The sequence below is a fragment of the Colletes latitarsis genome, chromosome 12 (assembly GCF_051014445.1).
Source record: "Colletes latitarsis isolate SP2378_abdomen chromosome 12, iyColLati1, whole genome shotgun sequence".
In the NCBI taxonomy this organism is placed as follows: Eukaryota; Metazoa; Arthropoda; class Insecta; order Hymenoptera; family Colletidae; genus Colletes; species Colletes latitarsis.
Window position 1 is genome coordinate 24,056,675 of NC_135145.1, and position 13,766 is coordinate 24,070,440.

Here is a 13,766-nt window from a genome sequence, read left to right on the forward strand (position 1 = left end):
GATGTAAGTAAAAAATAAAACTTTATTAAATGCGGTACATATCTTTACATGGCTAACGTTAAAACCGTTTAATTTTATTTCAATATTTATTTAAATTTTTCTGTTGATATTATTCGTCGTCGTTTTTAGTTGTAGCTGTAGTTCCTCTTCTATTTTCGTCAGTTTTCTGCTCACTGTTTAATAAATAATCTTCTTTTCTTTTCCTTTTAAAGAAACCCAACTGTTTGGAAAATAATATTAGTAGTAATTGCAACATTTTTTAATGGCATTCGTAATATAAAAAGAGTATTACTTTGCTCAAGATCACGACGAAAATGATCAACAGTAGAAGCCCTACGAAAACGGAGACGAGAATGATCCACAGTTGTAGTTTCTCAGTTTCTAAATTATTGTAAAACATTGTTACAATTTCCATCGTCGATCTAAAACAGATTTATCGTTTAGAAAGTATTTGTACCGTCATGAATCTTACAACAAATATTTTCAAAAAATGTAAACATTTACCGAGTACCATTAATCGGTAGGCTAACAGCTGGTTTTATTATTTCCACGCTAGCTACGGTACCAAAATATAAAACCACTTTATTGTTGACAGAGATATCTGAAATTGAGCAAAATTGTGAAATTGAATAAATTTTAATTACAGTAAACAAAGGTACAGCGTAAACAAATTACCTTTAAGTCTTTCAACATTTAAGAGGAGTTTGATCGTCAACTTTCCGACATCTTGGAATGTTTGCAATGCGTTTAAATTACATTCTATAATTGTACAATTTTCATCTGTGTTCGAACAATTCATATATAGAACATCGGTCAAGTTGTCGTTCGTAGTCTGCAAAATTTCAGTATTCTCCATATTATAGAATTCGATGTTTGTTTCGTTTGTATCTCTCTTGCGTATTGTATGATCTCCATCAGTGTCATCATCATCTAACGATGGCTTTTCTTGTATTTTGACTAGTTGACTATCCAACAAAGCATCTTCCGAGAAACACTCGAAACCCTCTCCCGACACGTATAACTAAAAAATTTACTTTTTCACGTTTGCATCAACGTAATAATGAATTAAACGTTTCTTACCTGAGGTTTATATATGTACACCAAAGGTTTTGAACGGTCAATAACTGTTGGTATTTTAACGACAAGTCGTGCGTCTTCTATAGGTGTAACACCAAGTTTGTACACCTGATAAGTATGTTGAAAGCTGACGTTCGAAGCATTATTGTTCATAGCGGACACATAGTATATTTCATCATTCGCTTTTCTGAAAAACAAGACACTTGGAAACATATATTTTTTGTTATTCGTCGAGGGAGGATTTATAAAAAGTACGAACCCGTTCAGAGATAACGATACTTTGCTTGCCAGGTCGAGTATTTTATTTATATTTACTGTTCCTTGATTCGTACTACTAGTTTTAATTACTATGTCGAAATTTAATTTATGCCCGTACAACGAGCTACGAATTAAATGTTTCATATCCAAGTCAAGTGTGATGGTTTTCTGTAACAATATATACATTTAGTATACAGGGTGTTCGGCCACCCCTGGGAAAAATTTTAATAGGAGATTCTAGAGGCCAAAATAAAACGAAAAAATTGAATTAAAAACTTTCAAATCATAAGTAAGGGAGGAACTTTAAACGTTAATAACTTTTTAACGAAGCCTCCATTAACAAATTGGTATTCTTGACTTTTGTCTAATTTTGGCCTCTAGAATCTTCCATTACGATTTTTCCCGAGGGTGGCCGAACACCCCTGATGGAAGAAATTTCAATAAAATACCTCTTCTTTCCAGAGGGGGTTTCCCGCTTCGCACACTATCATTAGGTTCTCTTTAGACGTATCCTCTTGACAAGAGGGTAAAATGCTATCCAACATTACTCCTTTGGGAAGTGTAAACTCTAGCGTGGTAAGATATGCAGGTTCTCCGTAATTCTTTAAATTAACTTCTAAGCTTATCCCGTTTGAACCGATGATCCACGTGTTGTCGCCCCTAAAAAAAATGCTCCCAAATCAATAAAGCGAACAAGATTATAATAGATCTTCTGACCTTACCGCGTGCCATGAAATTTTGCAGCGACGGATATATTAGAGTTACAGACTTTGTCTGTTCCGCAACCGATATTGAAAGGAAGCAAGGTTTGAGCAACGTTTAATTTATTACCCCTTCGTTCCACGGGACAGAATTTACAAAACCTACCAGATGATGCGTTGCTATATACAAAATCGTGTTTAGCAAAAATACTGATCGGCTCGATAAAGTCCCGTATATTCTTCTGTAAAGTAAGTTAGTTAGAAGTGAAATCGTTGCTACGATCGATATAAAAATAGTTACCAAAATGTTGACCGTAGTTTGTAAACATTTAACTGACGTTAAGTTAGAAGATCTCAATTCCAAGAATGTTTCCTTGGTACGTCTGTATTGTTCATCCACGGTGATCGTGATTTTAGATTCAGTATCTAAAGGGGTATATTTAATTTAAATAGTAGTAAATCCACACGAGAATTTTTATGAATCACCTTGTACATTTTTTATGTTATGCCCATCGTATCGCGGGCATATCTCGATTACGAATTGTTCGGCGTCTCTATCCAAAGCATCGGGTACAGCACGAATTACAAGTTCCGTTTTTACGACCAGTTTACTGAGAAGCACTGTAGCATGTCCATTTTTATACGCCCCTACCGGGATATCTGGATATCTAAACAGGTTGAAAATAATTTGATAATACTTTTTCAGTTCCCTATCGTCCAGCAAAATAAATTACACCAACCCGTTCCCGTCAATGTCGATCGGTTTGGACATCGAGAACCCAAAGGTCTTTATTTTCAACGGATAAATTGAATTAGATAAACTCATGCCATCGATTCGTTCTGATACTTGTAATTTGTTATGTTTCAGATCCGGACCACCGTTGTATATATAAATCGCTCCAGATTCTTCCCAAGGTGCTCCCACGATTATGTCTGTCGTGATTTAAAATACAGATACTATAAGACATACATGTTCGATGATTAACGGACAATTACCGTCGAATCCATCAGCATCCAAATCACCGCTAGCTATTGCGTATCCAAAATGGCCTCCTTTAGCGGCTCCTTGCAAAGGTACAACAGTTTCAAATTGCCCCTTTTGAGAAACGTGAAACGCATTAGCGTTAATAACGTAACATTTCGTATCGTTTGGTGTACTTCTCACCTTCGAGGTACCAAGATATACGTATACTTTGCCGTTATCTTGTCCCCAATTGGGGGCTCCAACTAAAAGATCGTCCAGACCGTCGTTGTTTAAATCACCTACGGCCAAGCTTCCTCCAAAGAACTCGCCTGTATCGGTACCACGTAGCATCGTGACTTCTGATGAATGTCCTTCTACATCGATGACCTCCACCTGAGGAGAGATTTAAAACCCACTTTTATTTAGGAATTAGTTTATTTGTAGAGTTGAAAAGATACTTCGATTACCTGACCTACGTATTTCCAATCTGGAGCACCACTAACATAAAGTAATTGATTCTTTTTAAAGAAATACCCAGATTCGACGCTATAACCTGAAGCGCAATATTACACATTCAATTCATAGAAAGTAAATTTATAACGTAATAAACTCACCGAAGTAATTCACCCCTTGGGCCGAAAGTATGATGGATCTTAATTTGTTTGAATGCATTATATCCACCTTACCAGTCATTTGGAACGAGGGATTTCCAACAATACGTCTAATTTCTTTCTTCCCCTTATCTTCGTTTTGCTACATTTTATCGTGAGTTAGTTTTGCGATATTAACGTGTAGTTATTACAGTATTACACTGTAGAACTTACATACCCTCATCGACGCATAACTAATTGAAAAACCATGCGTTTCGTAGGTGTTTAAATCTAATCGAGTCAAAGGAAAAACATTATTTTTCGTATCACGGTCCGAGATGATCAAAGGCTACAGTAAAACCTCGATTTATTATTTATGTGTTGCAAAATTTTGACTAATAGTAAAATAACTTTTTTTCAAAAATCTCCAGAATAGATTGAGAAACGTAGGATCGTACAATTCTGTTCAATGAACCCGACGTCCCTTGAATCGAGAGTTTATTGTACTATTAAAAAACTGCGTTTGTTAACGCCAATATTCCCGATTACGCAACTATTCAAATCAATATTTTCGGCCTCGATCGACAGTAGGGTCGAAGAAATTTTCTCGGTGTAACACACTCCACGCATATTGTTAAAAGCGTTGCTTCCTTGCAGAATTTGTAGAGTCGTTCGGGGGGCGCACACCTGGAATTCATGTTACTTGAAATAAGCACAATACGGAACAGAAAGAACACTCCTACTCACTGTTAATATTCCATTCGACCTCTCTATGGACATAGCAGCCCCAAACCAACCGTGGTTCTTCATTACAATTATCCTCTGTAGCCAGAAGTAATATGTCTGGTCCTCTTTTACCTTTGGTTGTATTTCCGTACACGCGTAGTTCTCCATGTTACAGCGATATACAACACCGGGTTCGATTATATGCTCTAATTTCTTTTTGGTATAGTTAGCCCTCGGTGCTCCAGTTATCAACCTTCCGCAATCGCGGTTACACAAAATTAATTATCTAAGAAAATGATTTTCTTCAAATTATTAAACGCAAGAAACAACGTGTGTTACCAAGATGTATTGTTAACTGGCTCGTGGTACAAATTTACGGTATAACCGAAGTAACTATCGGTTTGGTTGCTGAGGAAAGTAATTTGAAAGAGCTTGTCTACGTTATATCCATATGCTACAGCTACGAATAACAGGAATATTGCCTTAACGTCCATTCTGTGAACTTTAACTGCGGTTGCAAGACTTGGTACTGATCCTTGTAAAGAATCGTAATATCGTGAATTTTTATTCATCAAACAGGAAGACGAACGATAAGGCAACCGCCAGGAAATGTATCATCGCTTATATTATTTCGGTAGCTGACGTGTTATAGGCGAGCAATATACAACAAGATAAAAATTTCATGTTTTTCTTTTAATATATATATACAGAAAGAATCATACACAGTGGTATGTTCAAAGTATTTTATTCTCGTTGGAGCGATCTTCGAATTCCATCATCCATTATTGGCAAATCAGGGCACTAAAATGCATTAATATCTAGTAAATAATAAAATCCATATCAACCTCCAGCAAATAAAAATCGATGTAATTGGTATAAATACCCCAGCTTCTTTTTGTAATTCCAAGGCTTTTAGCATCTGAATAGCAAGTCTCCTTTCTCTACTTTTGTGAGTAGGATGCATCATTATAAATGGTATTTGGTATTTACTCTTCTTCGTGAAGTCGCTATACGTTTCCATGATCTCCCAGAGAACTAGTACTTCCCTTAAATCTATGCAACTCTGAAAATGTGCACAGTAATTTTATAATAAAATAAAAAATCTAAGAATACGAAAAAAGAGATTGCATACTTTCGCAGATAATTGAAAGCCCACTTTGTCTGCTTCCATTTCTAAACGTTTTTTGTGTGGATTAAATATAATCTTAGCACCTAGACAAATCAATAACGCTTTCCATAGCGCGTAAGACGTACAAATGAACGTTGGAATACTGTATATAATACTCTGTAGTAACAGATAAGAAAATCCTTCTATCTGAAAACAAACACACAATGATCGTTATCCTGGAGGAACTTGAATTACAGTTGTATTTTTTCCTTGTAAATTATAACTTACAGAGCGTAGAAGCACCATATGTGATATTTTGTGCGCTAAAATAAATGTTAACTGGTCGTCCAAGTTGCCAGAAAAAACAAATACATTGTTATTAATAGTGCATCGAAAGTTGGCATGTGCAGTCTATGCGTAGTATGAAAATTTAACATTTTATGTTTCGAACATTGCCATCCTCTATAAAATTTTTTTTTTTTTTTTAATTTGCTCAAGGATGATCAACAAAGGCAGATAATATCAACAAACAGAATCCCAATCTCGTGTATTGAAGCATTATGCTTCCTGCTATACTGTATTTAAGAGCAGAATAGAACATTTTTTTCGTAAAAAAGATCGTTATAAAATGCAGCCAGATTGGACGAGCTTGCGGCCTTGACTCTCTCACTGATGATGCTCTCGTCCGATTGTACTTGAGCTTTTTGTTATTTAAGTTCAATCTTAAAGTTGTGTCCATTTGTTCATAAACACAATAAATGCATGTAATCGCGTTCACGCACATCTCCCTCGCAACAACTTCATAAAATCGTTTACGAATCCTGCGTTGTTCGATAATGAATCAACTTGAACCGTTGAAACCAGTGAAAATGTAATAAAGTATTCACTTTTAATGATGTCAAATGAAATACGAGTCTGATCACGTTCCGCGAACACGTGAAAAAAATGTATGAAATATCTCGTTGCTTTAGGGAACGAATAAAGAAAAAAAATGAACGTCAAATGTTTTTCGTAAAGGTATTACATCTCTTGCTGATACATAGTAATATATAATACTTCGTACATTTCATTTAAGAGATGTTATTTATTCATTTATAGTAAATTTCAGTGATTTGTTTAATGACAATTTAAAATAAATTTCAATGTTTTATATAATATTATTAGTCGCATACTATTTTTGTTTATAAATTGTATTTTTCTCTGTTTCGATTTGGCCTTGACCCATTCAAAAGTGGATCAAGGTCATCAATTGGAAATCCAGTTTTAACCGAAAAAACGGTTTCTTATAACTAAGGGAATGATTTGGAGAGGCAACGAAAGAGCATTCATAAAATTCTTTCAAGTTATATCATTTATTGCCATCGATCTACATTATATAAAGCTTAAATACGTATATACGTAGTTGCTTGATCTTGAGAATGTGGACACCATCGTTGAATTTATTGAATTGAATAGTCAGTAAGTAAAATAGATATTACCTATCTATTTACTAAAATACGTAATATTTATTTTATTTTCCTCTATTAAAGAATGTATTTAATTGCTTAGAAGTATTTAATAATTTGAAAACTATTTATAAAGGTTATATTCAATTCTGTCGATACTAATGATGACTTATAGCTCGTTCACTGGCTTCTACCAATAACTACAGCAGCAAGTTTCGCTTATATTGTTGTATTATTAAACAACTTTTTTCATTATTCTGGCAAATACTTATTTTTAAGTTGTTATATATTAATACTATAATAATTCATAGATATAACACAACAAAGTATCAAATATTATGTTCCGTTTTCAGTAGAGTGCATGCCGCGTTTTAACTACGTCTACAGTAGTAACGTATTTGCGATAAAACCCGCAGTTATCGAAAAGTTTTAACATTGTACGATCGATTTGCATTTGTTCGAGTTGAAAATTTTTTCAAATATGCAATATATGTTAAAAACATCTGAACAAAATTTTTTGTATCCTTACAAAGAATAGAGAAAGAAAGAGTAATGTTTCCTGATTCTATATGTGTTATAATGATTTTAAATGTATTTTAATTTTACAGCTTTCACCGAGTGAGATATGGCTTCTTTGGAAAACAAATTTATAGTGTGGATAGATGGAGAAGTAAATGATCAGCAATATTTTATTTAATGTTTGTGGTAGAAATATCAGATTGAAGCTTTTTTCTTTCAGTACACCGGGCTTAGAGATGAAGATACAATTTTGGAAATCGCTTGTATAATAACTGATAACAATTTGAACGTAGTAAGCGAAGATTTTAATGTTGTAATTAATCAGCCGGATGCAGTATTAGAAAATATGAGTGAATGGTGTATAGATCATCATGCTAAAGTAAGTAATCGTTATTTTAGTCTGATTAAATTTGTTACTGATTATATATATTTTCAGTCAGGGTTGGTGGATGACTGTAAATCTAGTAAAATTAGTATAAAAGAAGCGGAACACATGTTACTTAATTTCTTAAAGAAGTATGTACAGGAGGGTACTTGTCCAATGGCTGGTAACACAATTTATTTCGATCGTCTGTATTTGGTGAAATACATGCCATTGATTCATAAATATTTACATTATAGAATCATTGATGTTAGCACAATTAAACAACTTGTCAGGTCATTACACTTATATTTCTATTATCTGTACAATGTAGTCGTAATTATACAGATTGTTACTTTTCAAAATAATATGAATCTTTTTTATAGTATGTGGAATCCAAAGGTTTTTGAAAATGCACCCAAAAAAGTATTATGTCATAGAGCTCTGTCAGATATAAAGGAAAGCCTAGAGGAATTAAAGTATTATAAACAGAATATATTTATACCTTCAATTCTTTAACATATAGCAAAAATAAGATAAATTTGTACATATATATAATTATTGTACTTCTAACTTAGTAAATTTGTTCGAAGCAGCCTTTTGATCAGCATTCCAATTTACATGGCAATCAGCCCACTGAATGAAGAAATTTTAATTTGTACATTTAATTTTATGCATCTTACGTGTAAATAAATAATTTCACGTTAATGATTAATCATATTTACAATTGTGTTTTAAAATCGTTTCCCATTTTTCTACCAACTTTTGTATTATTAATAATCAAATAATATCAAAATTTGGTTATACGATCACTGACGCTCCGCGAGAGACCTCTGTCGCGATTTATGCGAATCATCGAATTTAAATGTTTCAACCGTTAACGCCGCGAGGAAGCTTTATACACAATATGAAAGGTCGCCAGTTATTTTACAAAAAAGAGAACGAACGTTCGACTGGACGGAATTAAAAGTGATCGAATTAAAAAGAGTAGCTATTTGTGAAAGATGAACGAGATGCGTAGTGAAAATAAGAGGGATAGGAAGCAACACGTACAAGTTTTTGTTCGCGTCAGGTAATTGTGCAGTAAACTCTCATGTACATGAGATTTTTGGTTTAAAATGCAGTGTTATTATTGACGTTGCTTTGTTTTATGTTAGACCAATAAATAATGCCGAGAAAATTGGGAAGTCGATGACAGTTGTTGATACTCCGTCTAACAAAGAAATATTTATTCGTGAAAGGCCGCACGATAAATTCACGAAGAAATTTACATTTGACAGAGTATTTGGATCTTTCTCGACACAAGTATGTATTTTAATAGAATTAATATTACTGGATATTTTAACATCATAAACTTTCAGGTAGAAGTTTACAATGCAGTCGTCCATCCGATGGTGGAAGAAGTTTTGGCTGGATACAATTGTACGGTGTTTGCCTATGGTCAAACCGGTACTGGAAAAACTTTTACTATGGAAGGTGTTGATATTGATCCATCGTTGCATTGGCGAACAGTAAGTTTCCCCATGTTTCTGCCTTCTTTTTTGGTCTCTATTAATACAGTATTTATATGCTTCATGAAAAATATTTATATATAATACATAGGATAACAATGTTGGAATTATACCCCGTGCTTTGAGCGACTTATTCGACGAGTTACTCATAACAGCTGAACAAGAGTATTCTATAAGAGTGACCTTCTTAGAATTGTATAATGAAGAAGTATATGATTTATTATCTCCTAGCGACGATGCTGCTAAGATTAGGTAATATTATACTTCATATGATTTCTTTATGTAGTAGTTGTTTAATTAACTGAAAAGGTATGTGGTATTTTAAAAGGATATACGAGGATTCGACTAAAAAGGGAGCAGTAATAGTACATGGTTTACAGGAAGTGACGATCTATAATAAACTTGATGTATTTAGAATTCTTCAGAAGGGATCTGAAAAACGTCAGACAGCAGCCACATTGGTGAATGTGAATTCCAGGTTTGTATCATCGGTTGTGTATTATCCCGTAGGCGGTGCTTCTGTTTGATAAATTCTAATATTTGTGTTCTTTATTTCAGTCGGTCTCACACGATATTTTCTATTACTGTTCATATAAAGGAGAATACCATAGACGGAGATGAACTTTTAAAGACAGGAAAATTAAATCTAGTTGATTTAGCCGGTAGTGAAAATGTCGGGAGGTCCGGAGCTGTCGATCGAAGAGCTAGGGAGGCAGGCAATATTAATCAGTCTCTGTTGACTCTAGGACGAGTTATAACAGCACTTGTAGAGAAGACTCCGCATGTCCCGTACCGGTAAAGTATCTATATTTGCAAATTCGGAAACTGGATGTATAAAGTTCAATTGAACTTGAACGTCCGTTTTTCTTTAATGTACAGCGAATCAAAATTAACGCGATTATTACAAGAATCGTTGGGTGGGCGCACGAGAACTTCAATAATTGCTACAGTGTCTCCTGCTAGTATTAATCTCGAGGAAACATTGTCAACTTTGGATTATGCACACCGTGCAAGAAATGTTACAATTCGGCCGGAAATTAATCAAAAATTTTCTAAAAAAGCTTTATTACTAGAATATACAGAAGAGATCGAAAAATTAAAGAAAGATTTAGTAGTAACACGCGAACGAAATGGGGTTTATTTAGCTCCTGACAATTACAATCAAATGCAATTATTAATAAATTATCAAGATAAAGAAATACAACAAAAATTAAATCATATCAAAGCGGTCGAAGACACTTTGAAGTATAAACAGGTATTTATTTATTTACGGACGAAACCTATAATAATAATAAGCCCGTAATAAAGAGTTTTAATTGCTATTTTAGCAATTATTTAATGATTTAATGGTGAGAAACTCTGAGCAAGCAAATCAATTGTTAAATATAAGAAATCAATTGCAAACCACAACGAATGCCTTGATGTCAGCCACGTCGCATTTGACAGTATCTAAACAAGAAAACGAGGAGCAAAAGTACCTTGTTGAGAAACATGCAACTACCGAAAATGTTCTTTTATCACAAGTAGAAACTGTCTTGAATGTCGTCGACACGGCCACTGCAGATGTACATAAACTTCATGACAAAGTTTTTCGCAAAATGTAGGGTATTTCGTACAACGGAATATGAATCTTTGTAATCGCCAGTTGATAGCTTAACGCCGTGCATTTTCAGGGAGATAGCGCAGCGAAATAGTAACCTTGGTCAACAAACTAAAAACAGTATTAAAGAACGATGTAGACAGGTCGGAAGTGACGTTGCAACGCATTCCGCGAGCGTGATACAATTTTGCGCGTTTCTGAAAGAGCATATTAGTAAGAAAAAAACATTGAATGAAAATAGCGTAGTTTTAGGATTAAGTATTTAATGTTTTGTCTCTTTAGATGCACAAAATCGTTCGCTTAGCGAGCGCGTCGATACATTGGTTCAACGTATTTCTACGGATCTTATTAATCCGTCGCGAAACATAACTGATGAATTGATGAGACACGTAAACAACTCTGTAAGTAATCAAATAAAATTAACATCGTGCAGTATATGTATAGAGCGTTACAACAAACTATGATATATATTTTTTTTAAGTATTCCAGGCATCGAGAGTGGCTTGAAGAAGAAATTGAGAATGTTACAGCCATGACCGAACAAGAATGTAGTATGTTAAATAAAGGTTGCGATACTGCGCAGGAAATTCAACAATTAATAAACAACAAATTACCTGAAAATTTGCGAGATTTAAGTAACGATGTCTCTAAAAAAATTGATAATTTAATAAAAACTACAAACAACTTTACGTTGTCAATATCCCAATATTCGAACGTAGAGCACGATCGATTAAATAATAATATTCAAGACATTAGGAGATACGTTGAAGATATTCGGCAAAGGCAAAAGAACATTATGGAAAAACAAGCAAATTTCGCGAAGGTAATGTCTTTTTAAATTTTACAATTACCGTACGGTTAACATTTGATATTTGCAGATGATGGTAGATTTACAAAGTAGTTTTATTAAATTACGGGAGGAAGACGAAAAAAATCATTCTTTGACGTGTGTCGCGTTACATAATATTGATGAATCGTCCGATCTGTTAAATAATGAAGCTTTTAATACTTATAAAATAAATGTAGAAAAAGAAAACAGTATACGAGAGAAGCTTCAGTGTGACTTGCGAACAATAGAACAAACGGTTAAAGGGGAAACAGAAAAGGTAAAAGCATAACAGCAGCAACTGAATGAAAGTCGATTTTCCACATTTTAGTTGTATAATTTGATATTTGTTGTGGTTCGTAGTTGAGGATATTGTCAGAAAATTCCATTGCACAAAGTAAAGCGATAGTCGGCGAATTCCAAACGGGTTTGCATAATACTCGCGACACATTAATAGGTCATAAAAGTTGCACAGAATGTAATATGAAACAAATGCAGAACAAAATGAAAGAAGACGAAAGTCTCATTTTATCATCGATCAACGTAAGTTTTCTGATTATTCTCTCGTTAGTTTTCATAATTTTCTTTTCAATTTTAATAATTTACAGGGTATGTACGTAACAATTAATGATACAGGCAACGAGCGTATAAAATCCTTAAATGCTTGGAAAGCATCATTTATAAATACTTACATGGAAATGATACAAAAACTTGAAAGTGGAAACGCAAACGTTGAAAATGCGAGTAGTAGAATTACTGCAGAGATTCAAGCAATACGCGATCGAGTTGACAAATTCTTCATCGATGATTTATATCGAGATGTACCAACAGGTATGTCTATATTTTTCATTCTTACGTGTTAAAAAATTCATTCGATTAAAATTAAATAGGTTTAACCCCTGCGAGGAAAACTTTTAAATACTCTAAAAAGCTGACTAAAACATCACCGCCTGATCGAATCCTCAAAAGGTATAGAGAAGCACTCAAGGAATTGAATAATATAGAAGATGAAGTAAGTGTTTTATCACTAATTACAAATAAGTAATTAGTATGTACAAATTTTTATTCGGTGAATATATACTATTCTAGCATATACCAGTATCGGAAAACGACACGTCAATTAATGAAACTTTGAAGGAAAACTTGAATATACATTGAAAAACTGGTTTAGCCAAAATCACTCTAATTAAGCAAAAAAATCTGTCGTAAATAAATTAAAAAATTTTATTTTATAAGGCAGCGTTTCAACCCGAGGAAGTATATTATACACAGGAATAAAAAACAATTTTTAAATATATTACAAAAATTTAATATTTCTCTGGGGTATACGCCAATAAATTTCGAGAAGGTGAAGGTGAACTTTAAACCAAGTATCAAATCATTCAATTTTATACTTACACAGCACATCATCTACTGCCATTAAGATAGCTGTTGTGGCCAGCAGTGTTGTGGTAAACGGTAAAAGTAAAAAAGTTAAACGATATTTAAAGTAACTATTGTAAATTCGCAGCCATTATCTCGGTGTTACCCACGATGAAAAGTTCTTCTTCGTGGGTAACACCGATTACCAGGTCTCACCACGAGGAGGTTGCTGCGAGTGGAGACCGGAAAAGAGATAGGAAAAAAGCTTTCTTACGAGGATCCTCTTACAATTTAATGCATGATCTTTTTAACATTTTGTCCCGCTTTAAGAAAGTGTATCTTATGCTACAAGCTACGTATAGTATAGAAGTTGTGAACATGTATTTCGATCAAAACTAGGAAATAAAAGAATAAATGTGATGGGATATAGCGTGTGAGCTTCAAAAGTCATTCTTTGAAAATTATCATGTTAGACTCGAAATCGTGTGTGCAGGAACTCGTGTACTGCACTCCGCCGACTCGAAGTCCCGCGGAAGGAATGCGAGAAAAGTAGAGGGGATACACGTACTCCCACGTACACATAGAACTCTAGCTTGCTATTCGTCGCGGCAGTTACACACATATGTGGACTGCCTGAGAGCAAGGGAGCGAGATAGATAAATGGGCGGTCCGACTCCGCTTGCCCCTGTGTCGTCCAGCGGTATTTCGCGTCAGCGGA

At 34.1% G+C, this 13,766-nt stretch overlaps 4 protein-coding genes across 9 annotated transcripts; 2 read left to right on the forward strand and 2 right to left on the reverse strand.

The window, feature by feature from the left end:
* Positions 1 to 4: 4 nt before the first annotated feature.
* LOC143349178 (integrin alpha-8) lies at positions 5 to 4,888 on the reverse strand. Its single transcript, XM_076780223.1, has 19 exons — positions 4,656 to 4,888; positions 4,338 to 4,569; positions 4,145 to 4,277; positions 3,829 to 3,881; positions 3,615 to 3,753; positions 3,468 to 3,553; positions 3,202 to 3,393; positions 3,033 to 3,132; positions 2,777 to 2,969; positions 2,523 to 2,704; positions 2,338 to 2,462; positions 2,058 to 2,278; positions 1,785 to 1,995; positions 1,337 to 1,503; positions 1,081 to 1,264; positions 676 to 1,021; positions 505 to 601; positions 293 to 422; positions 5 to 220 (listed from the first exon to the last, which is right to left on the reverse strand). The coding sequence occupies exons 1-19, from the start codon at positions 4,886 to 4,888 to the stop codon at positions 110 to 112; spliced, it is 3,135 nt and encodes a 1,044-aa protein (XP_076636338.1). The 3' UTR covers positions 5 to 109.
* Positions 4,889 to 4,990: 102 nt separating this feature from the next.
* LOC143349191 (metalloendopeptidase OMA1, mitochondrial-like) lies at positions 4,991 to 5,853 on the reverse strand. Its single transcript, XM_076780252.1, has 4 exons — positions 5,713 to 5,853; positions 5,449 to 5,631; positions 5,200 to 5,379; positions 4,991 to 5,117 (listed from the first exon to the last, which is right to left on the reverse strand). Exons 1-4 carry the CDS (start codon positions 5,728 to 5,730, stop codon positions 5,061 to 5,063), a joined length of 438 nt encoding a protein of 145 aa, XP_076636367.1. The 5' UTR covers positions 5,731 to 5,853; the 3' UTR covers positions 4,991 to 5,060.
* Positions 5,854 to 6,186: 333 nt separating this feature from the next.
* Positions 6,187 to 8,469, forward strand: LOC143349189 (putative oligoribonuclease). 6 transcript variants are annotated; one of them, XM_076780250.1, is made up of 6 exons: positions 6,731 to 6,882; positions 7,478 to 7,539; positions 7,609 to 7,767; positions 7,825 to 7,936; positions 8,010 to 8,045; positions 8,136 to 8,469. In XM_076780250.1, exons 2-6 carry the CDS (start codon positions 7,495 to 7,497, stop codon positions 8,204 to 8,206), a joined length of 423 nt encoding a protein of 140 aa, XP_076636365.1. In that variant the 5' UTR covers positions 6,731 to 6,882; positions 7,478 to 7,494; the 3' UTR covers positions 8,207 to 8,469. The 6 variants fall into 6 exon arrangements, with proteins under 6 accessions (XP_076636363.1, XP_076636361.1, XP_076636365.1 ...); XM_076780248.1 differs by lacking the exon at positions 6,731 to 6,882 and adding an exon at positions 6,187 to 6,295 and having other exon boundaries at positions 7,825 to 8,045; XM_076780246.1 differs by lacking the exon at positions 6,731 to 6,882 and adding an exon at positions 6,253 to 6,371 and having other exon boundaries at positions 7,825 to 8,045.
* A 125-nt stretch (positions 8,470 to 8,594) lies between these two features.
* Positions 8,595 to 12,908, forward strand: LOC143349181 (kinesin-like protein Klp61F). Its single transcript, XM_076780232.1, has 16 exons — positions 8,595 to 8,821; positions 8,907 to 9,054; positions 9,111 to 9,260; positions 9,352 to 9,512; positions 9,589 to 9,738; positions 9,819 to 10,055; positions 10,140 to 10,515; positions 10,589 to 10,860; positions 10,934 to 11,073; positions 11,143 to 11,261; positions 11,342 to 11,683; positions 11,739 to 11,966; positions 12,050 to 12,229; positions 12,295 to 12,517; positions 12,577 to 12,698; positions 12,776 to 12,908. Exons 1-16 carry the CDS (start codon positions 8,754 to 8,756, stop codon positions 12,842 to 12,844), a joined length of 2,985 nt encoding a protein of 994 aa, XP_076636347.1. The 5' UTR covers positions 8,595 to 8,753; the 3' UTR covers positions 12,845 to 12,908.
* Positions 12,909 to 13,766: the final 858 nt, after the last annotated feature.